Below are 26,192 nucleotides of genomic sequence, written 5' to 3'. Positions count from 1 at the left end.
CCTTTCTCTGAAGCGAGGCAGGCTGTCACCGAGGTCTCTGTTCTGGCTGCGTGCCACGATGCCGCAGGGCATCTGCTCTCCAGCCCTCATTTCTGTCCTCAGTCCTGGCTGTGCATGAGCACGCACCATTACACCGGAGATCTTACAGCTGACACCAAAGTGCTGCCACGAGAGCAAGAGCAGCCTTGGTTCTTACAGCTCTGCCTTGACCTTGGGGGAACCATTCCTGCTTAGCCTCTACCGCAGCCTCCCGGCTGAGCAGAGCACAGCCCCTTAACACGAAACCTCTCCGCTTGTCCCAGAGCTCTGGGCCACGGAACCACAACAGGAAAGGAGCGCAACACCGCAGCGTTCATTTACAGGATGTATTTATTACACTGTAAAAAGTCCATTGGATTCGTAAGCCATTTACTCCGTATGTACACTGGCTGTGCTGCCACCCCAGCATTAGGTTCCCCTCGGCACAGCACACGCTGGGTTGGAGTCAGCGCCCACGCCCCTCCCAGTCACCCGTGGGATTTCTGAAGCTGGTATTACTGAGAGTTTAGCCAACCAATTTAGAGGAGGAAGAACTGAGACGCAGTGCCTGCCAAGCAGCCAGCTCTGCTTTGGGCACGAGGGGATGGAAGAGCAGGACACCCCTGCCGCACGGCAGAAGCACGGGAATGACTACCAGGGGCTTGTGGTGACTTCAGTTGCAGGAACACCCTAGGTGGAGAAGGAGGTGGGCACCCAACAACCAGAAGAGGCAGAAGGGTACAATCTTGGCAGGAGCTTCCAAGAGAAAGCTGCTCCTCCTAGCAGCAGGTGCCACAGATCCCAGCATCTTCTCCAGCTGAAGAGGAGAGGGCAGCCCCGGGGCTGGACACTAAGAGGCCGATGCAGCAAGTGGTAGAAAACACGGCACTGCTGTGCACCCCAAGGGGAGGAGCTCCCCAAATGCTGTTTGAGAGATGGCCACGGTGCTCTGCTCTCAGCTCACAGGGCTCTGCCTTTCCCTCTCATCTGCTTAACTAGGCAGGGCCCTTGAATTTGCTCCCTCCAACTAGAAAGCCTGATTATGTTTGCAGGACGAGGTGGGGAAGGCAGTGCTGTGCCTACCATGCTGCCCCGCTCCCTACCTGGTTAGGGGATTGCTGTGATCCATGCTGCAGAAGGAAAGCATGTGGCTACAGCAGACAAGAAGCCCTACATCGCAAGCTGGGAACTACGCTGCAAGCAATCACCTAGGCAAAATTCTCAACCTGCTGAGCCCAGGCATGCCCAGAGCCCGAATAAAGCAGTGCGACCAGAAGCGTGGGCAGGGAAGGTAGGGAACAGCTGGGGAATTGTCCAGGGACTGGACTGAACCACCTGAGAGGCGGTCTCGTAGCGCTGCCCCTCTCTGGTGTTACAGCAAGGATTTTTCCCTCTTCGCCAGATGACGTGGTGGCAGCTTGGTCCCAGGCTGCTGGGTGGGGGAGTCGCCTGGTCCCTGAGATTGTGAAGGCAGGAAGGAACTGGTCAGCGGAACTGGACACCAAGAAGGCTGCAGTCAGGGGTTTGGGGGCAGTTGCCACAAGAAGGGAACAAATGTGATGTGCTCCGGGGGACTGCGGCAGCTGCCCTTCTGCTCAGGTTAGCATCATCTTCTAAAACAAACATGCTCACTACCAGAGAACGTTTGGCCAGCATCCTCTACCCAGAGCTTCCTCAGCGGACAGTTCTTGCACACCCTCAAGCTAATTGACTTCAGAGGTTGTCATGGGGTCAGTGGGCCGTGGAGTAGCTAAGAGAGGAACAGGAGAGGTGGCTTCTATTAGGGCTGGATTGAGAATGATTGGCAGAGTCATGGGCGGCACCCCAACCTGCAGGGGGGAGGCCAGGGGCTGCAGGATGAGCGGTGGCTGTGCTGTTGTAGGAGGTACGTCTGCAGCGGGGCTTGCCTTGGTTGGAGCTGATGCTGTGAAAGGAGGAGAGGCAGAGGTGCTGATGCTGGGTGATGCAGGTGCAGTGGCTCTCTCAGACTCTGCAAGAAGGAAGAGACAAAAATACAGCTTTACATGGGCCTGGAGAAAGCCAAGCCAAGCCAGGCTAAGGGGCAGCTCAAGGACCTTCTCAGACTTTCCCCATCCACGTGCCTTCACAAAGGGCCTTGAGAAGCAGGTGCCAATCACAGGCATTCTGCCCCAGCCTCTGCCCCCCGTAACCTCAGCAAGAAGGCCGCAACCAACCCATTTAGAAGCAGGATCAACAGCACAAGACAACTGGCCCCTCTAGATTATGCTAAAGCAAGGAAAAACAAATCTATGGCCTCACCAGTGGCACCCATTTCACAGGGCTTCTCCAAAGGTCCTGCGTGGGTGGCTGACCTCACATCCCCCACAGGAGAAGGGGGCAGGGCAGATGCTATCGATTTCTGAGGATGTTGCTCCATTGGTACGCTGGGGACGGGATCTAGGAAAACAAACAAACAGTGAGAGCACACACCAGCCTGCTCCCTCCTTTTGCCTACCCTCCGTTTGCCCTCCTCATGCCAAGCTCTGCCCCTATCATCTCAGCACCATCCAGGCACTAGGGCAGCTAGGTTCCACAAGGTGCAGGCGCTGGGCCCAAGACCTGTCTTTTAACGTTTCTCATCCCCTTGTACCTTGGATGACTGTCTGTTTGAAGAGCTCATCTCGAAGCCTAGGTAAGAAGCAGTCAATCCGCTCCCAGGTGATCTCCCAGAGATCCGAGTATCCCGTCCGTGAGTCAGCACTGTGGAATATCCCAGCCGTATCCATTACAAGCAGCATATTCTTCAGAGACTCTGGGATGGCCTCCAGCTGTAATCAGAGACAGTCCTGAGGACACAGAGGTGGGACATAAAGGAATGAAGAAGGGCCCAAAACAGCTGATGGGCCACAATGGAAACAGGCCAAAGGGAGACACCATGGAACAAAATGGTTTTGGAAGGGTTAAAAGGCTAAAAAAAAGACTTAAAAGGTTAAAGTCCATGAATGGTTGCTCAAAGTGCTGCAGCATCACTTTCAGCACCTTACCAGTAAGTCACTGGAGCCAGCATGCATGTATTTGTCCATGAAGTCCAGGATTGTCAGCCACAGGGCAGCAAAAGTGGTCAGCGAGAGCAACGGGGAAAGATGCTGTAGGAACACCTAGAAAAGAACACAACTACTGTCAACAAGCAGTATCAGGGCTGCTGCTCAAGGCTTGACAAGCTTATTGTGCAAATCCAAAATTCCCCCTCCTTGTTGTAGGCCAGGAGCATGCACAAGCCAAACCCAAGGATGCCAGGGGCCTCCCTTCTGAGCTGCATAAGCAGAGGAGTGGGTCTTGTCTCTGTTGCCTGAGACCACTCAAGTCTAAATCACCAGTTCTTCCAGCCCTTCTGGCTTCTACTTTCAACATGCATCATTCCACCACTGGAACAGACTGCCTTCAACTAATGTTGAGCTGAAATACTTCATTGTTCGTAAAGTCACCAACTCCTTCCTGACAGCTTTTCTGAAGCCCAGAATCATGGAGACAGTTCTGGAAAGAAGGCAAGTCCCAGCAGGAGAAGGTGGTGGAGATGCGCAGCACTGATGACCATCAGACTAGCAAAATGCCACCCATCCAGGTCGGAGATGCTGAGAAACAAACAGTTTGGTCCTCTTGATGCACATGCTCTCCCTTGAGCTTTCAGACAGCAGAAGCAAGCTCACCTTGGAGAGTAGTGTTGAGGCTCTCATCCTAGTCTCTTCCATCCCACCGACATCAGCCGGACTGATGTTCTCGAGGAGCTTGGTTAGCAGAGGAAACAGCACCTGTTGGATCAGACACTAGTATTTTTAGTTGAAAAATGATTGATGAGATTTTCATGAGAAACCTTAAATGAGGAGATAACTTTTGGGACTGGTTTCTAGACAAAGAGCGTGGGAGAAGCAGTTAGGGATGGAAACTTCAGCCTGGAGAAGAGAAGGCTCCGGGGAGACCTTATAACATCTTTCTAACGCCTAAAGGGGGCCTGCAGGAAAGCTGGGGGGGGGCTCTTTATCAGGGACTGTAGTGATAGGATGAGTAATGGCTTTAAACAAAAAGAGGGTATATTTAGATTTGATATAAGGAAGAAATTCTTTACTATGAAGATGGTGAGGAACTGGAACAGGTTGCCCAAAGAAGCTGTGGATGCCCCATCCCTGGAGGTTTTCACGGTCAGGTTGAACAGGGCTTTGAGCAACACGATCTAGTGGAAGGTGTCCCTGTCCACGTCAGAGGGGTGGAATTAGGTGATCTTTAGGATTCCTTCCTTCCCCAACTATTCTATGATTCTGTGATTCTATTAAGTGTGTGGACTGATTTCCAAGAGGTTCTATCAGAAGCCTAAGCCAAGAGAACTTTTCACAGGAGCAAAGTAGGGAAAGACTTGTCTGTTACAGTGAACAGACTGCTCAACAAGATGGTGATGAAGTAGGACACCATTCTGCCAATCCTACAGAGCTTGCTCTTCATGACAGCACTGTCCTGCATGCCCAACCCTGCCAGGAGGTTACCTTGTTGAAGCAGGACTCCCACTCCAGGGCATCCAGGGCCTGCAGGTCATGTACCAGGAGGGCCCGCTGCAAGTAAGTGAGTGCCTGCATCCGTACCTGACGTCGGGCATCACAGCACAGCCAGGCAATACCTGCAAGAGAAGGATCCAGTGTAGAGCCCACAGAGAAAGTGTCTCATTCCCACTCCCCCAGCCTAAGGTGAAAAGGTTAATGAAGACCAAACACTCTGGGGCAGGGGGAAGGATTATACTTGTTCCAGGTCACAGACTTGGAATCTACTGTCAGGTGGAGAAGTAAACTGGCAGCTAACTCATGCTAAAGATACCTTCCTGAATCTGACCCAAGTTCTTAATCCAATTACAGCAGACCCTAAAAACAGCCTCTGCCTGCTTTCTGCAGTTAACTCCTGGCTCCTCAAATGTCCTGAGTGCAGCCTTATATTGGAAGTCTCTTTGCTCACTCTCATCACAAGGGGATGACTTTACCCTGTAGCAAAGGACACCAGCAGTTGGACCACAGTGTTCGGGAATCTGCTTCGATTTTCCTCCCTGCAGGCTCTAGATGGCGTTGCTCCTCTGCCCAGGAGCTGTAGATGGTAGCAGCTCGCGTGTGCAAGGTGTGCATGAGGTCCAGGAGCTGCAAGTCAAGCATCACATTAAGCAACACACGGTACCTAAATTCCTCAATAAAACCTGGTCTCTACTCTTCCCCAAACCAATGCTCAGAGGATCTCTTTTTCGTGGGCTCTCCTCTCTCCACAAGCTCACATGCCCTGTCAGACTCCACACTATCTCCCACGGGAACCTCTCATCTCCAAATGGCCTTGTTCCACATTTATCATACCTTCTACAGTGACTCAGTTCCAGACACCCACCCTCCTGGCTTTCCACTGCTCTTCTGCTTTTGCCTGCCCAAACTGCAGTCTTTCCCTCTCACTGCAGAGCTACACACTGCCACCAGACCTACCTTTTGCTATTCAGTGTCCACTAACCCAGGATGCAGCCTCCCTTCCCCTCCTGAAAGATCCCAGCGACTCCTTAACAAGGCCCTGAGTACGGGAAAGGAGAGGAGGAAATCCTTGCTATACTTACGTCCTGACTAACCTGTAAAGACACAGTGTGGTAGCTGGCAGGGATGCTCTCATCCTCGTCCTCATCACTGTGCGTGTGGGCCTGGTGCTGGCTCAAGACCCGTGACCGCCGTGTGGAGCTCTCCTTTGGCTTTTTTTTTAACCGACTGGATTTACTATCGTGCCTGTGGCTCTTTCCCCTCTTCTCCTGGGACTTGTAGCCTAAAAAGTGAAAGGTGGCAACATACCATATACACACTCCACCACAGAAGGTTCTACCATTCAGTGCATGCAGCAGCCACCTTTCGATATCCCCCGTGGAGGGTTCTGTCCTGTGAAATGACAGCCACCCAACTTTAAGAGGTTCCCAGTGCCCTTCAGGAAGAGCATTCTGCAACAACAGGAAGTCACGACTCCTGCTGATCCTGCTACCTTCACATCAGCTGCAGGTCTCCCCAATATCCCAGTGACAGGGATAAGAATGCAGTCCCTGCTGTCAGCAGGAGCCAGGAAACTTTTCTCACAGCAGAACATTTTCTGGGGGCTGGGGACTCATTCCCCAACAGCATTTCACCCTTCCCTTCACGCTGCCTGGCCACCCCAAATCAAATCAAAGGCCATCTTACCCCCATTCAAGCTCGCCTCCACAAAGATGCGGATGGTTTTGACACAGAGCTCGAAGTTCTCGGGTGTCACATGGGCAGCATCTCGCACGATGAAAGACAGAGACTCCACACACTTCATGAGAGATTTTGTGTCATGCGGGCCCAAATCCAGCCCCACAGTCAGGCTGTACTGGTTGACGAGAGGAGATGGCCCCAGCCTATTGAGCCCAGCACTGGGTTTGGAGGTGTCAATGTCATCTTTCCCCACCTGCAGGGCACAGCAAGAGGGCATTAGGAAAGGTTAGTGTAATAAGCAGCACCTCATGCGCTTGCCAAAAGGGCCTTTCTTCTGAAATGAACAGGTAATGTCAATTTTGTAGCACCCTTTTCCCTTTCATCCACATTTGCCTGCTAGCTTTCTGCTCTGGCTGCATCTCCTCCCCATCCTCCCTCTACACTCACCTCCCTTTACACTTCGCACCACTTAGCTGTATTTTCTACCGTCTTACTCTTTATCTCTCTACCACACACTCTTCTCAAAGCCATGGCAGGCACCAGAAGCCCCTTGGTTCCTCACCACTAGCCAGCCGCTGTTCATCATATCCACATCTGTCACTGAGCGGTGCATCTTGCCTGGCTTCCCATGGTCTGTGTACACCTCCGAGTCAGAGGTGTAGCCACGATCCAGGCTCATGTCACTTGGATGATAGGAGGAGGAGACCTCACTGTCCGACTGTGCACCTTGAAGACAAAAGGTATGGGTTTTGAGAGAATGAACTTGGAAGAGCAGCTGTGGGTAAGGGAGAAGCAATCCAGATCACCACCAGATCAGATCACAACCACCCGTGGGCCCTGCAAGAATCTGGGCCAGGGCTCTCCTCCTGGGAATGAACAACTGTGATAGGAACATGCACAGGAGACAACAGGAAGCACAAATCTTGGGCAATGTTTCTTCCCTGTAGATACACCTGGCTTTCCCCTTCAGAGGAAGGGGACTCCTCATTCTCTACTGAGTTGCTTGTCAACTTGACCGTGGATTTAAAAGGGTAGAGTCCAATGCTTTGGGCCTGGAGGGAGAATCAGATGTACCACACGTTTTAAGAACTACTGGAGGTGCTAGGTTCAGCCAAAGCAACTCCTGAAGTGCAATACAGAATGACACAGCTCACATGCCTGAGGTCAGGCAGGCAGCTCCACGCTAATATGGGTGAAGTATTTCTCACAGACAACAATCCACTTTAGCTTGTTCCACACCTGTCAGATGTACCTGTTCTGAACTTCAGGATAACTTTAAAATTCACGTGTTCAAAACACAGAAATCCTTGCAAGGGCCAAATTTAAGGCACTGACATTAATGTTGTTTTTAGAAAAAAAATATTTTCTTGATCATTCAACATTATCTAGAAACACAACCAGCACAGAGAAAGACTTGCTGTGAATACAACGTACCAAACGCTTTCAGGAGGTAAATGCTTTGATTTGCAAGGTGTCACAGGCAAGTAGTTTGCTCAAGCAGCAAAGACAGAAGCGGTAAAAAAGAGCTGGGAGAACACAACCTAGGGATTAGCCCCAGAAGGCAAAGGCCACAGGGATTTTGTAAGATCAGGTTTTCCCAAGCTGTTTAGCATAATGCATCAGGACTTAGCAAGGAAGTTCTAGAAAAAGCAATGAAGAAAACAAAGTCTTCTAGGAAAGTTCTTTTTTTGATGTTTGCTTTAAAAGTCTGAATCTGTCAGCCTCAAATACACTGCCAGCTGGCTGAAGTGGAACAGGAACAGTTTGCTGAAAAGACAGTCCTCTAGCACAGTCGAGAGAAGTGGAAAACATTGGGTTGGTCTTGCGGGCATGACTCAGGCACTCTGAACACAACTGGATTTGGAAATAGAAGTTTAAATAACAATTCCATTTACAAGATCCTTAAAAGAAGGGACAGAAAGGAATCAGTCCCATAAAACAGGAACAACAGCTGGGTTTACATTACACACCCAGATGAGAGATTAAGTCTGTATTAGCCATGGCACCAGACCACAAGCACCAGAAAACGTTCCTTGGGGCAGAGCAAAGACCTTCTAGGGCTGCTACAACCGCTATCAGTTTTCCTCCCACTGCTCCCCCAGGGACTAGCACCTGGACTGCTGCTCGGAGTATGAAGAGATGGCAGAGTATAGACAGGGACAGACCATGGGGTAGGAGTGAACAGCAGGTGCTGGTCTTTAATCTTCCTAATGTAGTTTAATATCAGCTTTGTTTTCTTGCAGTCCCCTTTGCTAATTGAAAAGCTTGAGGAAGCAGCTGCTTATCTGGCAGGCAGGCATCAGATTTCCTAGCAAAAGCTGGCCTGTCTTACCTGTGTCGTTATCTGCCCTTGCTGTAACCTGCAGGGCTGCAGGCGGCTTCACCCCAGACCCAATACACTCCAGGAGGGTGAAGAGCGTGTACCAGTCATCCCCAGAGTGAATATTGGCAGCGTTGGTCTTCAGCAGCTCATGGAGGCCATAGGCAACCTCATGGCTAACTCTGCACAACACATTTGGCTTCATCATGAGCAGGATACGTAATGAGAGGAGAACCTAGCCACAGAAGGAGACAAAGAACAACAGACCCTATTGTTTACACTCCCTTCTCCAGCTAAGTCCACGTCACTTATTCAGGGCTACTTGTGAGTGCTGTTTGTTGTTACCTGCAGAACGGACAGGCTAAATACGTGTCCGTCCAACAGCGACTGCTTTCCTGTTTTGCCAGGCATAGCCAAAAAAAAAACAAACAGCAACTGACCTTCAAAAAATCCCTTACCTGGGCACTGATTTCTTCCCGACGAAGGAGCCGAATTGCCAGCCTCAGCAGCCCCACCACTGCCCTCTCCACCAAGAAGCAGAACTCCATCGCATGGACACAGAGATGATAGAGGTGGTCTCGGACGGTTTGCCAGACACACGTCACACGGTCCCTAGCCACAACAAGGAAGAGGGAAAGGGTAGGGTGAAAGGAGATGAGACAAGCAGAATCCAGCTATTTCTTTCCCCAGAACTCCTCACAACCTCCTACTTCATCACTTTAATGAAAAGCTCCAGCAGAGAGATATACGAACAAGCACACAGAAACAACAAAGCTGTGAAGTTTCTTATTTACTTCATTATGCTCAAAGCAATCAGGTGGGAGAATTCTCCCTCCAGAGTTCAGTTTATGTTCTCCATATCTCAGGATATCACGCAGTAATTCATGGGTGAATAGTACCTACGTTTGCATATGCTAGGATAGAATTGCTAAGCCCTGAAATTACAGCCACATGCTGCTTCAGTTGGCAAATCAAGCACATAAGGAACTCATTCCCTAGACCCAGGCAGCAGCTGCAGTAAAGCAGGGACATTTACAGTGAATCTGAATGTATTTCAAGGTCATACCTATTCTCTAGCACAATTCTCAGAAGCATCTCCAAGCAGAAGGCAGCATCCTCTTCGTCATATGTCTCCTCATCAGGAGTCACAGAGATTAGAGCCTAGAAAAGCCAAGAAACATTTGTGACTTGCAGCTCCTCATAACAGGAGGATCAGTGAGGACCAAGTCTGGGCAAAACAGCACTCTGGTATCTGGGGAGGTCATGCACAGCCCATCAAAAATGCATTGGAGGTCACTGGTCAAGCTAAGTATATGGGAAATCCTATTTTATTATGCAAGATGTAATATTAACTTAATTAATATTAAACTCTGACAAAGTCTCTCGGGTGGGATGACTTCTGAAAGCCAGCAGCTTCTTGCTAAGCGTATGTGAAACACAGAAAAGGTAGACATATGCAGGAACGACTACTAATACTGAAGGTGTTCCTCTCAAGCCATCAACTTGCCTGTGAAGGGAGAATTCCTGACGTAATAGGAGTAAGAGCAAAATGTTCTGAGATAGCACATGAAAACTCAGTCACTACTTCCCCAGGTGGGCCAGCAACACACTGGTCGTTGTGCAATCCAAGCAAGAAGTTCCAGTTAAGCTGTTTTAAGTACCATTCTTTTGGTTTTACTTATTTGTCATTTTTATTTTAAAACTTAGGACCTATTGTTCTGAACCTCTGAAGAACACCTTGATAAATAAATCTTTCCTTTCTTTTAGTACAAGTCCCAGTAGTGTCATGAATGAAGCTAGTGAACTGCAAGCGCAGTGGCCTGGCGGAACCATAGAATCAGGGAGCACACACTGCTAGCCCGCACAGCATCACTGCAGGGGTTGCACTGTGCTATTTGCTTTTGGAAGTGTTTTCTCTGCTACACATCATCAGGCTTCCAGTGAGCAGCTGGCACATTTGTTCCACACTCTGGAGTGGTCTCAAACTCCACAACAACCTGAGGAGTTACTACCAGTTACTACCATCCTCCCCCAGGGAGACGAGCTTGTCTAGCCCAAAGGCTAGTAAGCCCAGCCTTGTTATGTCTCCCACCACAGCCAGGTATCACTCTACCTAAGGGCACACAGTCAAATATTTCTGATCAACTCTTGTCTCTAAACTGGCCTTTTACAATGTTCTCATTAGGCACACAGCACACCAGAAAAGGTGTGAAAAAGCACAGCTCACGGTTTCAGTTCCTACATAGAGCTACAAATACTTTCAAACACTTCCTGTAATCTTCTGAAGACTTTCAGAATGCATTCCACAATTTAATGTCTCCTGCTGCTGCTAAAGAAATTGCGTCTGCCTGCAGAGAAGTTACATGTAAAAACCAAACTAAAGGCTGGTTTCATATCCAAAATAGGCTCAAGACATCCTGAGGGCAGAAGAGCTATGTGAGTACACAGCACACATCCACGATTGCTCACAGCATACTTGCTCCACCACCAGTCCAGTCCTTTGCCCGGTATCTTTCTCACCTTCATCAGCTCCTGGAGGGATTCGAGTTGGAGGAATTTGCTTTCTGTGATCAATTTCTCAGGATCACATTGCTGCAAAAGATAGAAAAGGGGATGGTAAGTCTAGAGAATGTGGAAGGCATACAAACAGATCCTCCAAAACCACAACTTGCTCCCACAATAGGTATTGAGAATGACTTCAACACAATTACCTGAAGGAAAACTGCCACCAGCTAGCTCACCACCTGTATAGCAATTACCCCTATCAGACCTGATCTGTGCTAGACATATTTTAACAGATAACTCTTTGCCCCTTAAAAAGAAGCCTTTGTCCACAGCCCGGTCAACCCCCCACTCAGATTTTGTTGGCAACATATGCTTTCAGACTCTCTTGGAAAAGATTAGTTATTTGAGAGTTTATACATTTGTACTTAATTATCAGAATAAGACGCCAAGGGCAGATCCCAGTTTCTTGTGTGAAATTGTTCCTATTTTTATGTTAGCATGTTTGTACAGCACAGCACATAAGACCCTTTAGCAGGCAATACAATTACACTCCTTTGTAATTTCTTGTAATTTCCAAGTCCTCTGGAACCTGCCCTACTGCCCAGAAGCATGCATATTTAATGCTTCTGTTGCCTGTTATCCACACGGCATTGTCACCACAAACAAAAGCTTGTTCTTTTACAGCCTGTACATTACCTTTATGCATTCAAGAGCTGCTCGTTTTGCCTCCTGTGTCTCCGTAGATGGCCCTCTCATACCAGATTGCTCCGTCCCACTAAGGGTGAGCCAACTAACAAAACTCAGCACTGTAGATTCACCACTGCAAATTGAAAGACACCAGCATCAGTGAAAAAAACAAAACGAAAAATCATGCAGTATTATTCCTCCAGCATTGAGGGAGAAAACAAAAAGACGACTGCCTGAGCTACCTGCACCACTCACCGGTTAGATGGTGTCTCCTCACGCTGCAGGTAGATTTTGCCATTGGGATCCACAAAGTCTTCAACCTGGAAGACAGACCAGAAGATGTGTACATTCAGTTGCCTACTGCTATGTAGTTTGTTTTCTGGTTTTGTTACCCCTGTAATGCTTCACTTGGTGATGTAACACCACACTCAACCATCTACCTGTGGCCAGCCAACCTCAGCTCTTCAACCCCTACCTGTACAATTACTCGTCTCCCCCATCTGCCAATGCAAATGCTGTACTTGAATACTTCATGCCTACAGCGTGTCCCTCTTCCATACAACATTCAAAATTTGGTCAAGTAAAGCAAATACTGGAATCTCTCAAATACCATAAAAGGTAAAATGAGAAAAAATGAAACACTGCAAAACAAGCCTGTGTGTAACTTGAACATTATATGATTTGACGGCTTTCTAGCTCAGCACACACTTTACCAAACCCAGGCCTTTGCAAGAGAGAGCTCCTCCTCTCTGAGCTGGTTCTCTGAAAAGCCAGCTTCCCACTCCCCGAGTCTTCAATTACCCACGAGCTGGCTATTATTACCTCCACCATGGCCTTGGGCAGCAGTTCTGCTCGGAAAAGCTGAAGCATGGCCTCCATGATGTTTTTCCAGCCCTCCCGCAGAATGTCACCGTGGCGATGGGCCAAATGAAACACAGTCTTTGCTGCAATATGGGCCTTGGGATTACTTCCAAAAACAGTCGGCAGGTTCTCAATAGACTGCAGGAAAGAAGAGGGGGTGGTAGTCAGCAAGAGATGTTTCTTTTTCAACAGAAATTAGGGCAGACTGTTCAGATTTGGCTACAGAAAAGACAACAATTCTTTGTACAGGGCTGTGGATAACTAACTCCTCAGCTTACTTTTGCTTTGCACAACAACAAAGACAAGGTGGCTTACCTGACACAAGCTGAATCACTAAGGCACTCAGACATAAGCTCTTCAAGAACAGCAGTGATACAGAGCATTTTGGAAGTGCTTGCTGAAAACTCACTGATGTTAATTTATTGGGCTATAGGAACTCATTCCAGGATCAAAGCCTTCTACAAAAAGTATCATCACTTGCCTGGAGGCAATCATTATCATTAGAGGTGCAAACTATATCCAAAACTCCTACTGACTTAAAAAGTTACTCTTACCACTAGTTACCAGCAAGTTAATCCCCTCCAGATTCCTTTCTATTCCTCTTTTTTCATCCAAAACATGCACAGCAATTGCAGCGCTCAGAGAGGATACCTGATCACCAGGGTGATTTGTCCCAGGAAACAAATCGCAGTTAAATGACACTTTGCTGTTCTTCTCTTGCTTTCTAACAGTTGCTTTCTGTTTTGTCTCCTCAACCCCTGAAAACGGCCCCTCCTTCTCCCCTTCCACCAGACTGTCTCAAATATTTGTTCAGTTGTCATATTCCACTACTGTCTCCAAGCCCTATAGGAATTTAGGGCAGCAGAAAGTAATTGGTGTGGTTGGAATCTAGCCAAAGATAAGAACTCCCAAGCTCTCTTCAAATCCAGAATTCCCTGATTCTACAACATCACCAAAAGACACATTTTCTTAATTTACACAGACCTAGGACTGCTCTAGATTCCAGTCTCCCAACTAGATGTGATGCAGCTGGCAATAGCTGGTGCCTCTGAGGGCTTGGTGTAGCTGCTCCTACTGTGTAAATCTGCATCAAACAGTTGTTTCATGGCAGACATGGCTTGTGTTATTAAGGTTTGGTATGCTCGGAGAGAAGATTAAGTATTGCATCTCTACCGTTGTGAGCTGCAGAAGAAGGGGAATCTAAAGCAACCCCATCGCTTTTTTTTTGTCTTCTAATCATCAATCTGGTACTCTTTCACTGCTACCCATGCCAAGATGCAAGCGATATAAAACAGCCAGGCCAGACAACACAATTTCCCAATAAAAAGAATGTATGATTTTAGAACAGCCTAATTACATTAACTGGACTAATTTGTAGGACTGTTCTTTTTCAGATATCCCTTTAAGGGATTTCAAAGATCACTTATTTGTCTTGGTCATTTTAGACCCATGCTTTCAGTCTTGAGTGATCTTCTTCCAGCCCCTGCCTTTTTTTTTTTTTTTTTTTGGTGGTGTGTGTGGTGCTGGTGGTTATTTTGCAGTTCTATTCTGCTCATGTGGATCTTGCACAAGTTCTCAGAACAATGCTGTGGGTTTCTTTGCAAGTTCTGACCTTAGAAAGGAATTGCTGCCATCTTAGCACAAAGCATGGTCCCCACACACTATCTATCAAAAAACAGTCTGATGCCTGATGAGGAAGAGAGCTCCAACATACTGGAAGCCATACTTCTTTTCCCTCCTTGCAACTTACCTCGCTGCTGAGGGCTGTAAACTTGCAGAGAGAAATTATGAGATTGTCAAATACATCACTAAGGCCATAGTGAGCAGAAATCATTGCACATTTCCTGGAGGAAGAAGAAGAAAACAGAAGAGAATGTAATAACTTGGCAGAGAGAAGTCTCTCTACAGGACAGCAAATCAGATACCTCTCTGTTGATGTTTTAAACCTTCCTCTCCACACACTCATAATATAAATGTATAAAGTCTACTCATGTATACAGTCTACTCTTACAGCAGATAATCACAATCATCCTCAGATCTTGGAACTGATATTCATGTGTGATGATGCAAGGATCACTTTCAAGAAGAAAGTCCAAACAGACGTACCAGCTGCAGCTGAGCCAATACACCTCATTTAATGTCTTGACATAAAAAGTTGCTGACATTTGCAGTAGTGTTGAAGGTTTAGTTTCCAAGAGATCACGGCTACAGTAGCATATTAACAGAGCTTTAAAGCTGCACTTCAGGCATGGTTTGGTCTAAATGCAAGTATGATCAGAGATCATTACAAAACAGTTTCTCACAGGTAGCAAGATTTTAAAATACTGATCGTCTGGGAAATTTAAAAAAATACAAAAGAAGAAAAGAGAAAAAAAAAAAAGGCATCTCATCCAGCCACGGCTATGGCCTCATACACAGGTTTTACCAATATACAAGGATTTTGTCAACATCACTGTGCAAGGTAGGAGTGATATTTTCTGCTCACTTCTAAGCACTACAGCTATGTCAGCAAGTCTTTCAAATGTAATTACACTGGAATTTAAAAATACATAAACCAAAGCACTTTGATTTATTATAATATAGCAGTCAAACCAAACAGTGAGTGACACCAAGAAAGGAAGAGATGGGAGGATGAATCAATACTAATGCTAGAAAACTGGAAGAGTGTAGGTCACAATAAAAAGCTCTTCAATTGCTTGTAACAGATGGTATTCACTGCAACCTGCCTAGCAGGCAGATGTGAGGCAATGGTCACACTAACTTTTCCGGGTTTCATGAATGCAGGAGTTACCTGAAACCAGAGATAGCCTTCTGGATGATTGTTTCTTCTAAGCTCTTGTCAAAAACATAAGAAAGTGCTGCAATGGTTGGCCCCCATGTCATGGTAAAGAGATCATGATCATAGCTTCCAGGAGGCACATGGAGAAATATTCCCTCATCAGTGGCACCACGATGTAGCAGGACATTCCAGATATAGTTTTCCTTCACCAGGCCCGTCTGTTCTTCTGGCATCACTATCTCATCATTTCTACAAGGAAGGCAGGCAGAAAGGTTGAATTTTTAATTCTGAGCCAAACCTAACATTTACACAGTGCCTTTTGCTACATGGTCCCAAAGCTAAGTCGTACCTACTCTGAAGTGATTTTGCCAGCTCCTGAAACATTCTCTTTTCCGAGGTCTGCCTGCTTCCCTTGCCCCTCTCTCCAATACCTTTGATATAAAGTGCAGTGTCTCTCAGGAGCACTTAGTAACTACTGTGTAAGGTAACTGCTGAAGCAGCAGCTACCTAATACTACAGGTGGAAAATACAATATCTACTAGAGTTAAATGATGGAAAACTTTGGACAGCACACTAGCACAGCTTCACCCCTCACCCCCTTAGAGCACTCAGCACATCTCATTATTCTCAAATAAAAAACTGTTATACCATTGCAGTCAAAGTAGGCATGAGCATCTATGTATAAGAATAATGCAAGTATTCATATGCATTATTATGTACAAATTACAGTCTTATCTCTTCCCCCCAAAAAAAACTGTCCCCCACAAACAAACTGTCCCCCAGTCTCAACTATGACACTGTGGCCATCTCTTTGAGCAATTCTGGAATGATGTATCAATCGTTTTAGCCATCAAACATACTGAAAAGGCTAAAGTATCCAGTGAAGGGAGGATAGATGGGAATAGACTGGAACAGAGGCACTACATCACTGAAAGATAAGAAGAAAATTCTCAAGGTACTACTAAAAAGACATTAAGAACACCCTCAGGGAGACACTAATCAAAACCAGAGCTCTATTTGAAAGCTTGAGTCATGTCTCGAAGAATTTCTAGATATTCAGTACAGGCAGCATTCCCACCTTCCTGAAGCGGGCTCAAGAGAGAAGTCAAGCACACTGCCCTGCTTCCAACATGAGCCATTGCTTGCAACCGCAGACTGAAAGCAGCTGAGATTCAGAGTCACATCTTGTCTCCTGAGAGATGTAATCCTCTCAGCTTCAAGTTGGCAGTGTCTGGATTTACTGATAAGGCAGGTTTCTGAGCTACTGCTGAAACTCCCCACCCACAGGTAGTCTACACCCAAAAGGGCCTCAGCCACCAGAAATTCTCCCCAATTACTGGGAGGGTGCCAAAAGCTTCAGGGGTGGCAGAAGAGATTGGGTGCACACAGCAACTTCATAGGAAAACCTCAAAAGCTTTTGAAATGAAATATTAAACTGAGACCTGGATATGTTATGTCAGAGCAATAATGCTGTCCTTGGGATGAATTGCTAGCTCTGGCACTGCATAAAAAGTTCTCAAGAAGCCTAAAGGCCTAGCCTGGAGGACAGAGGTTTCTTAGATAGAGCATTTCACTAGTACTCAGACATTCTTTTCCATATTGGTATAAGACGTATTTTTTTAACATTAGCTAAAGCTCTGTGGATTAAAATACCATGGCAGGAATCCAAAGATACAAATCCACTGCAATTACTATGACAGGCTTGTTACTCCAGCCCCATATGGAGCTGGAAGGTGGTTTGAAGCAAACATCATCAGTGAGCCTCCTTTCAGTGCTCTCTGGAGGCCAAACAACTCTAGTTTGCTCTCTGTATACAAGGAGATGACAGGTTGATTCTTACTTGATGGCATGGTACATGTCTTCCAATATGTCCTGTTCAAAGTCTTTGCCTCCATTCACACCTTTCAGGTTCTTCCGAAACTCCTGTGGGGAAAAAAAAAAAAAACAAAAACCAATGTAACTCCCCTAGTATCTCCACCTTGAACTGCTTGGCTGCACTCAGTTCTCCACTTGCTTTCCATGGGACCAGGAGCAGATTTGGCTGTATTCTTCAACATGCAGCCTCAGAGTTCAAAGATTCAATGCTATTCTTAGTGGTGTGGTAGTGTGCAGCAGCCCGTCCCATCTCTATTCTTTCAGCGTGAGCAAACAGAACACATACTTAGCTGAGGCTGGACAACAGAATGACAGGTCTGTACCAGCACAGTGACACTCAAAGGACTTGACCCCTCTCAAAGCCCCCAACAGTTCAACAAGCTTCTCATTCTTACTACGACTTAGGATACAGTATGTTAAAATAAAGAGGCACCTTGACTAACTTGGCACTTTGTCTGCTAAGCTTAGCTTTTCTTCAGACTGTCCTTCACCCCCAGCCCTTCTCTCCAACTGTACTCAACCTCAGTGCTGCACACCAGCATACTGCATATGAGTTATGAATGCCAGGAAAAAAAAAACAGACAAAAAACAAAACAAAACCACACACACAGAAAACAAACAAACAAACAAAAAAGAAACAAACAAACAAAAAAAAAAAAAAAAACCATAACAAAAGAGAATGCCATTGAGATAAAATCAGATACTGTACTTCTATCAAAACAAGAGAAGACAGGTGCCTGCACTGCCAATACCCACCTCCAGAGTCATTGGGACGTTCTGCTTGCGGACATTATGGTTGTGCTGGTCAGTGTTCAGCATAATAACTGCATAGGCCAGGGCAAAGCAGGCATCACTATTAGCAAATGGGGACCCATTTGATTTCTGAAAGGCAAATATATACACAGATCAGTCCCACATTAACAAGGATGTATCAGTGACCAAGAGAACCATTTTCCCACCCGCAGTACTGAATCATCTCCGGAACAAACAAAAAACCCAAGGCTCTGGCTCCAGCTTCCTAAAAGCGCCCTGGAAATCTACATGCCACTGCTATCTCCTACAAAACAACAGCTGCTGCCTGCAGGACACAGTAAGCTTCTACAGGCAGTTTGATCTGTCATGTCCAACATGGTGTTTGAGCTTTCTGCCCACCAAGTACACACCCTCCAATGTTCTGTGAATGCTTCCAACAGTCTCTGGATTACGGGTGCCTCTCCTGGTAACCTGAAGGCCTCTAGATAAAGTCGTAAAGCTTCATCCAGCCTTAAACCTTGGAAGCTGAAAGTCCTGCAAGAATAATGAATTGCAATGAGAAACAAACACAATGGGAAAGGTAGGATAAGCTTACTGACTACAGTCTTTTTTGGTTCAGCATCGGAATGCCAGATGTCACAGAGAACAGACAGTAAAGAGGGAAGGGTGAGGAACAAAGAAAAAGACCATGAATAGGCAAAACAACATAGAACCACTGATAATTATACAAGTTATTAACTACATAATTATCTCTGCAGTCTTCACAGAGACTGGCCTCTACCGAAAGAAGTTTGGGTGTCACGCTATCATACTCACCTAAGGTGCTACCCATTTGCAAGAGATGCATAGAATCATTCTGTGGTTAAGGCATATTGATACACAGAGAGCTAAGTGATACAGAGCCCATGCCTCCAGGAACCACTGCTGTACTGCATTTTAATTTAACACTGAGCTCTCAGCTTTCACCCTTTCATGATTAAAGGGATATGGAAAGACACTCACCCGACAAAGCTTTCCAGCAAGTCTATGTTCTTACGGTCACTCACAAATTCCCCAATCATCTTCTTGTCCAGGCGAGGATTTTCCCGTAGCCACCTGGCCACCTCGTTGTTGTCAATGGGGGTGGCAAGAAGGTTCTTCTCCTGCAGAAACTGTATCCCTTTCTTTGGCTTTTGGTTGAACTGCTCTGTGCCAGTTATCAGGAGCTGAAGACAACATTCTCATAATTACAAGCTTGAAGTGCATCATTTCTTATTTTAAATTGTTCTTACATTTGAATCAAAAGCAAATAGATTAACCTTAGCATGATAAAGTTTACTGTACCATGTGAGTGGGAAAGGCTAACCAAGATCAGAAAACCTGTATCCATCACAAGAATTCGGTATCAAGTTATACTGAATGGAGCACACATGAGCTGCCATCTTTGAAAAGCTTTAAGTTTCACTGAGCAATTAGCTCTGCTACTCCAAAAGCCTCAACAAAGCAGAGGAGAAGTCTTTGATGAACCTCAAACATGTTGAAAAGATCAGCTCTACCCAGCTACAATGGCATTACTACTCCATGTCCTTGTCTGTCTCCTTTGGCTCCAGGCTCTTGTACTCTACCTCACTGCGTGACATGCAGCAAGAATCCTCAGCTTTTACGCAGCTGCTGAAAGAAGTGCTGCAAAAGCCTAAGAACTAGACAGCACCCTGCAAGTGAGACATGCTCCCAACAACATCTGGTGCTCCTGCATGGCAAGGCTATCTGTAGGCAGAGAAGAACAGGAGCATTTTTGGTTTTGAAGGGAAGTCAACTACTCTTCCCTGCCTAATTCTTATTTTAAGAAACTAGATAGTACCACAGTCTGTGTAATAAAACACCTGACTGAGAAAGGGTTAACCGAAGGTTCTGTTGGTGTTCAAAAAAGCCAAAAGCACAAACAACTGTATGAACTTTACTAAGCGCCAGAATAAATGTCAGTTCCCCATTAGCTCCTATCACGATCAAACCGCTAGTGATGACCTAGTGAACTAAATTCGTGACCATCATGACTACTAGCTCCCCTGGGTTCTCAGTAACTCAGAAGCAACCAGTCTTCTGTTTTCTGCTTCCCTGCAAGCATACCTGCGTGAACATCCTCAGGTTGCAGTGAAACACACAGATCCTGAAACACAGGGACCCAGTGAGGGTGTAACAAAACAACACCCATGTGCTGCCCCAGTGTGATAGGCCTGGAGGGACTCTATGACACTAACAGCATTTTTGTTCAGGAATAAATCCTGTAACACAACCCCAAGGGTATTCTATTGTTATACAGCACATAACAACAGAACGTGTTTTATTTCTTAAGACCATCCGAAAGGAAATTAGACTGCTGGCAGTTTATACTGCATTTATAATCATGTCAGTCCTGTGCTTCTGAGCTTCTGGGCATTGCTTTTGGAAACATACAAGAAACCTTTCCATTCAATCCATAATTTGTTCTCTGCTTTTATTTAGCAGATTTTTTTTCCTCCAGTACTTCAGAGGTTAAAGGAAGCAGAACAAGCTGGTGCCATGTCAGCATCAACATTTCTGAAGTTGAATGTTTAGTGTGCTCTGTTGACATGCTCAGGATGAAATCATTACCAGATTTAGCATCAGGAAAGGATTTAGCATCTGGGCAAACTAACAGATTTATGTATGTCTTTCTGCCCTCTGCTGTAGTGTAAGGCACTGTCCTTTTTCTAGAAGCACCTGGAACTTTCTTTAAGGAACTCCCAGCCATTGCTGAGACCAGCTGCTGGCAATGCTCTTGATTTCTCCTAACCTTGTTTTCCAACACAGTAAAGCTGGAGTCTTAAGAGAGGCTTTTGGTTAGAACAATGAAAGCGCTATACAGGCTCCTTCCTCGACAACAGACTTCCACACAAAATCCAACAGCAAGGCTGCCTTGAAAACTAAATTTAATGCAAACCAAAAGGTTACAAACGAAACAGTAACTGAATCAATATTCATTTCTTAGAAATTGGCTAATGCCAAAACTCAGTAGTTCCTCTGAAGACTGTGCTGACAAGCACTTCCCCTGATGTGCCTTTTGGCTCAGCATTACCCCACAGCAGCACTGCCCTGTAGGTAAAGAACTGAGCTCCTCAGTACTGCACTAAACTTCCTGGAGAGAAACTGATGCCTTAAATTACATTCAGATCCAGAGACTGCCAGAGTGGATCACGAAGCAAATTAGTATGCCAGCAGCAGGGGATCTGTTGTGCTTCCTTCAGTATTTTTGTTTAAATAAGTTAAGAAAACATGACCATCTCTGGTCAGAGATGTACAGAGTTAAGAGTGTAGTTTGGAATAATAAGGCTCAAAGAAACAAACATTGTGGCAAAGTCATTCTTTGTCTAATCAAGACAATCTTTTCAGTCATCCTCACGACAAAGCAAATGCAGGAGTAAACGAATCAGCAAGCTAGAATGCCACTTCTATTACTGGCCTCTTGATATAGTCCCCATTGACAGGTTTGGTAAGAGTAGGCAACCTGACCTTTTCAATGTAATTTGCTAATTATCCCCATAAATTAAAACTAGACCCAGCAACTTTCCCACCCAGAAGTCAGATGGACATAGCTTACAAATTGCACCATAAGATTTCCCCAACACTTCCTGCATCTCAGTAACCAGAACAGATAATAATCAATGCTGTCCCTGAAGTATAGCAGGATTTTCAGTAATCGACTACGTAATTCTTATCAGCAGAGACTGGAACTCAATATTTCTGAGATACGACCAGTCATGCAAAGCCCCCATGAGATGGAAAACAAGGAGAACATTCAATGATCCATTTGCAGTATGTTCCCAATCATACCTTCTTTTTGTTCTTAATCTGCATAAGTTCCTGAGGGCTTGGAAGGATGCAAGAAAATCGAGTAGGCTTCTTGGGGACACTCTTCTCAGCTAGAAGGACAAATTGTCATTATAGTCAAGCCTATCCCCATCCCCAGAGTACCACTCAGCCCACTATCGTGTCCCATCACAAGTTTCAGTCATGGAGTCTTGTTGAAATATGCTGCCCCACAAATGACAATCACACTCCTGCTATTCAGCTACTACCACCCACATTTTCTGCAACATAATTACACAGTAGCTTCTTGTTCTGGACAATTTCACACATCCACAAGATTTAATTTTCTGGATGTTGTGGTTGCTTGCATTACCCAGAAAGAGCCTTGACTACCTTAAAGTATCAGTACTGTGATGAATTTCACACACTTTGCCCCAAAGTGACCCACCAGATCTACCCCCCTCCCAGAAGAAAACTGTTAGTAGGCCTATATAGCACAAATATAAAGCAAATATTCACCACATACTTCTTTCTAATTATGAACACGTAATAGCTACAGCAGTCTATGGTATAGCAGAGCTAGCCAGCAAACATCAGGACCGTTCTCAGTACATACACACAGAGAATCCTGCAGAGACTATTACCTGTCTCGTTTCCTCCTTCCAGTTCCATGCAGCCTTGCTTCATCTGGTCAGCCATAAGGCACCCACTGGTGGGAGGACATGCCCCACCTGGCTCTGAGACCACACCGGAGGATTTTCCCTCACTGAGCACTCTCTCGTTATCTATAGAAGTTAAAAACAATACAAAAAGCCACACGAATACATAAGCCAAAGAAAAAATCTTCCAATGGAGAAAAAAGAAACTGACCAGTCTAAATTGAGTATGTGTTTATTCAAGGGAGTTCCCTGCAGTAACTGTGATTCCTCAGTACCCTCAATATTTTGTCTACATTAATTCCACAGCATACCCTCCCCTTCTGCTGTGTCTGCCAGTCTTGACATGGCCTTCATATAAGGCTCCATGAGGTGCACGTTTTAATCTCTTTGAATTTTATTTCTGCCACATTGGTTGCTCAAACGAACGGACAGGGAACAGGTGCTGGGGGATGGGGATTGTAGGTGCTAACTCAGGAACTTGATACTTCACTTCTCCACACAATAGATGAAAGACAAATTAGTTTCATCACTACCACTATTGTTATAAACAGCAAAGTAGCAAACATGGCAGGCATTCATCTCATCTCCACAGTAAGAACAAAGTACAAGAGCTGCTCTGCTCACTAATGCTCAAATAGATACAAATAAATCTAGGTCACAGAAGCTGCTGGCCAAAGAAAAAAAAAAGTCTTGTTCACAAGTACATATGAAGCAAAGACAAGCTTGGCAATTTCCTTGCCTTAGAGAAAAGAGAAAGCATGTGCTGTTTTGGACAATAACCAACACAAGATTTAAATCACATGTTTTGTTTTTTGAAATTAACAAAAAAAAAGGGGGGAACTTTCTTTTTTTTTGCTTAAGAGTGTTCTATTCTTAAGAGGTTTCTAAATCCTCTAACAGGTAAGACCTGGAAAAGGAAAGAAGCATAATGTCATTCTTGAACAGCAGACTCTCTCTCCTTGACATTCAGAGCAGAGATGAGGTACAAGACCCTGCTCTGATAGCAAGGTTATAAACACCAGTGTGCAGTTATAAAACATGCAACAAGAAGACTGACAACACATTTATGGAGCTTAATACATGAATTACCAAAATGAGATCCACAGGTTTAGCACAAGACTAAGCTTAGTATCAAAACATCAAGAAATGGAATCTTACTATTGTTTGTTTCTTTGGTGCTGTTCATGGTTTCTGGGCTGGATTTGACAACTTCCTTTTCTTGTTGATGTATGTTACTCAGCACTTTGGCCTGGCAATGTGCCTCTGTGCTATCTATCACTGTCAGCAATGCTTCCATAGACAGCAGATGGACTGTATACAGCTGTCCAGAAACTGGAAAGGCATTCTGGAAAACAAAACATGTAAGCATCAGACAACTTTCATGCCTCTCTCTCTCTCTCTACCCCCGCCTAATGGGGGAAAGATGTTTCCCTTTCAGCTTCATGAACCCTAAAGCATACAACAAAACACCCTAAAATTTCCACACAAACCTTTCTAGCATATACCTAATGGTTTATTTGCTGTGACATTATTAGTCTCGTGGTTATTCTTTTCTACTCTGCTTCCAAATGTTCAATAGCATTCTTCGTCTCTACAAACTACTCACCCCAAATCTTTCAACCACTCCCATTCTCAAGTTCTGCTTCTGTGCTTACCATGCTCTGACTTACAGACTTCCCCTTCTGCCTACCCCTGCTCTGTCCCCTCCAGGTGCCCCCAGCCCGTGCAGGGAGGCCAGCAGCCCCAGCGAGGCGGCAGGACAAGCCCTGTGGGTTCAGCACCTTGGAGAGCAGCTTGGTGAGCTCCTCAAAGAGGTTGGCGCAGTAGTAGTCACAGTCGTAGTTGATGTAGAGCTCAGTCACGAAACTAGGAATCCTCCACAGCTGAACAATGGATTCCAAAGCCATCTCCTTCATTTCATATGGCATCTTTGGGTTTTCCACGGTGATTATTTCCATCAGTTTCTTGATGTACATCTGGCGGAAACACAGGGTAGCTCAGTTTAGGGAAAGAAAAAGGAAAGCAGGACAGTGAATAGCTTTGAGGACTACAGAAACAGATGCAAACTTCATCTTTGCACACGATCTGACATATCCCATATTTAATGGTGGCTCATTCTGAAGGGGTCTGTAAAAAGGTTTCAAACATTTTTATCATTTAATGCACCTGGATCTACCATTCTGAAAAACTGGTATGAAGGTGGGCGACTGCAGTGCACCAGTCTCAAAGACACTGTTATACAACAAAAAAAAGTCCTAAATAGCCTACCCATAACCCACTGAGTCATTTATACAAAGGTAAGTTGATATTCAGGCTGTTTCTGACTGCCTAGCTATACGCAGCTACTGAGCCCAAGGCACTATTACTATGTACCCAGTGATACTCAAAACTCACCTCCAGCTGGAATTTCAGATGCTCTCTCATGCTCTCAAAGAGAAGAAAGCACACCCTGAGGGAGGTTGCATACAGGTTGAGCCGTTCAACGCTCAGTAGCTAAAGAAAAAAAAAAATATGAATTGCAAAGGATAATCATTAGGTGCTATGATTAACAGTACCCATGCCAGTCTTGAGATCCACACATTGTTTCCCATAGCAGAGGTGTTGTAAAAAACCAAGACCAATCCCTTATTCAGCCTCCTGGTCTCACCTCTTGTAAGTGTGGATGGTTATACTTGATTCCTTTCTGCTTGTGGTAATGCTGTTTTCCTACTGTGATTTTGTTCTTTTGCTAACTAACTCCACAGATTCTCTCAGTGGAGAAGTAACCTGGGAGAAGAACTGCCTCCAACACAGCTCTTGTACAATTAATAGCTAGAAAAGTTCTGCCAATTTACTAAGCTAGCAACTTCCACTCATAATTACCTCAAAATCAATTACATCAAAACACAACGTTATCCCCCAGTTCATTCCAATCAGCTTCATTCTCCTCAGCCCTGGCCTAAAGAAAATGGCTTGTGACAACATCTTTGTTTTTGCAGCATCACCATTTCCCTTGTGCAACTCAGAACTCTCACTGAAATACAGCAGAGAGCTTCTTTGAAGACTGAAATCTGTCAAACTTCCGAATACTGAATCCCAATAGACTGTTTGACCCAAATTAGTATCTAATTCCTCCATGCCATATCCCATGTTAGCACAAGCCAGACTTACTTGAAATAGGTGTCGGCATAACTCTTCCTTCACAAGTCCCAGGAGGGACTGGCAGTTTGCAATGGGAGCTGACTCCAGGGCAACAGTTAGCAGCTGCAGCCCCATGTGGATCATCACCTCGGAGTTGTGGCGATCAAGAGGGTTGGTGAGCGAGATGAGAAAGCGGAACAGTTCTCTAATACATGGCAGTCCATAGGGGACCAGCGCGGCTCCTAAAGGAAAGTGAGACACATTGGTACTCTTAACAACTTGGCTTTTGCTGATGTCTAACAGGTGTTACAAATTACATCATTACAGACCAACTAAGGAATAAGAATTTATCACCCTCATGGCAGAAAGTGGCATAGAATAGTGGAAAGGAGAAAGGACTTCAGCAATATTGCCCACCTCTCACCTTCTTTTTGGGAAGACTGAGTAAAACGTACTCCTCGGGGATTTACATAGTCCATGTCGTGAACTGAGGCAGAGTCAGAATGTTCTGCTACAGACGTGCACTCCTCTAGAACCTCAGGAATAGACTCGACAGAGGCTGACTGAATCTTCTCCTCCCTCAGACTTTCATTCTTCATTGGTATCAGACATTTGAGAAGGAAAGA

General features: G+C 45.5%; 1 protein-coding gene across 6 annotated transcripts in view; it reads right to left on the bottom strand.

Annotated features, from left to right (window-relative positions):
* Positions 1–395: 395 nt before the first annotated feature.
* Positions 396–26,192, bottom strand: part of GBF1 (golgi brefeldin A resistant guanine nucleotide exchange factor 1) — a 101,921-nt gene continuing 76,124 nt past the window's right edge. For 3 of the 6 annotated variants that reach the window (XM_084290422.1, XM_084290424.1, XM_084290425.1), the window contains 30 exons: positions 25,991–26,159; positions 25,597–25,808; positions 24,841–24,939; positions 24,228–24,422; positions 23,605–23,791; positions 22,432–22,572; positions 21,812–21,900; positions 18,986–19,188; positions 18,394–18,517; positions 17,987–18,112; positions 17,196–17,278; positions 15,368–15,604; positions 14,327–14,420; positions 12,538–12,714; positions 11,971–12,035; positions 11,725–11,848; positions 11,044–11,115; positions 9,590–9,684; positions 8,982–9,135; positions 8,536–8,758; positions 6,766–6,929; positions 6,210–6,456; positions 5,606–5,805; positions 5,000–5,150; positions 4,515–4,645; positions 3,687–3,788; positions 3,024–3,137; positions 2,630–2,807; positions 2,299–2,436; positions 396–2,008 (listed from right to left, as the gene is read on the bottom strand). In XM_084290422.1, coding sequence (XP_084146548.1) covers positions 1,722–2,008; positions 2,299–2,436; positions 2,630–2,807; positions 3,024–3,137; positions 3,687–3,788; positions 4,515–4,645; positions 5,000–5,150; positions 5,606–5,805; positions 6,210–6,456; positions 6,766–6,929; positions 8,536–8,758; positions 8,982–9,135; positions 9,590–9,684; positions 11,044–11,115; positions 11,725–11,848; positions 11,971–12,035; positions 12,538–12,714; positions 14,327–14,420; positions 15,368–15,604; positions 17,196–17,278; positions 17,987–18,112; positions 18,394–18,517; positions 18,986–19,188; positions 21,812–21,900; positions 22,432–22,572; positions 23,605–23,791; positions 24,228–24,422; positions 24,841–24,939; positions 25,597–25,808; positions 25,991–26,159 — 4,581 coding nt within the window. In that variant the 3' untranslated portion in view covers positions 396–1,721. The remainder of the gene's footprint in view (positions 2,009–2,298; positions 2,437–2,629; positions 2,808–3,023; positions 3,138–3,686; positions 3,789–4,514; positions 4,646–4,999; positions 5,151–5,605; positions 5,806–6,209; positions 6,457–6,765; positions 6,930–8,535; positions 8,759–8,981; positions 9,136–9,589; positions 9,685–11,043; positions 11,116–11,724; positions 11,849–11,970; positions 12,036–12,537; positions 12,715–14,326; positions 14,421–15,367; positions 15,605–17,195; positions 17,279–17,986; positions 18,113–18,393; positions 18,518–18,985; positions 19,189–21,811; positions 21,901–22,431; positions 22,573–23,604; positions 23,792–24,227; positions 24,423–24,840; positions 24,940–25,596; positions 25,809–25,990; positions 26,160–26,192) is intronic. The other 3 variants (XM_084290423.1, XM_084290427.1, XM_084290426.1) reach the window with 2 other exon arrangements.

The sequence above is a fragment of the Netta rufina genome (assembly GCF_964035555.1).
Source record: "Netta rufina genome assembly, chromosome: 7".
NCBI lineage: Eukaryota > Metazoa > Chordata > Aves > Anseriformes > Anatidae > Netta > Netta rufina.
Note: the sequence above shows the minus strand (reverse complement) of the source record. Positions and strands in the feature narration are given on the sequence as shown.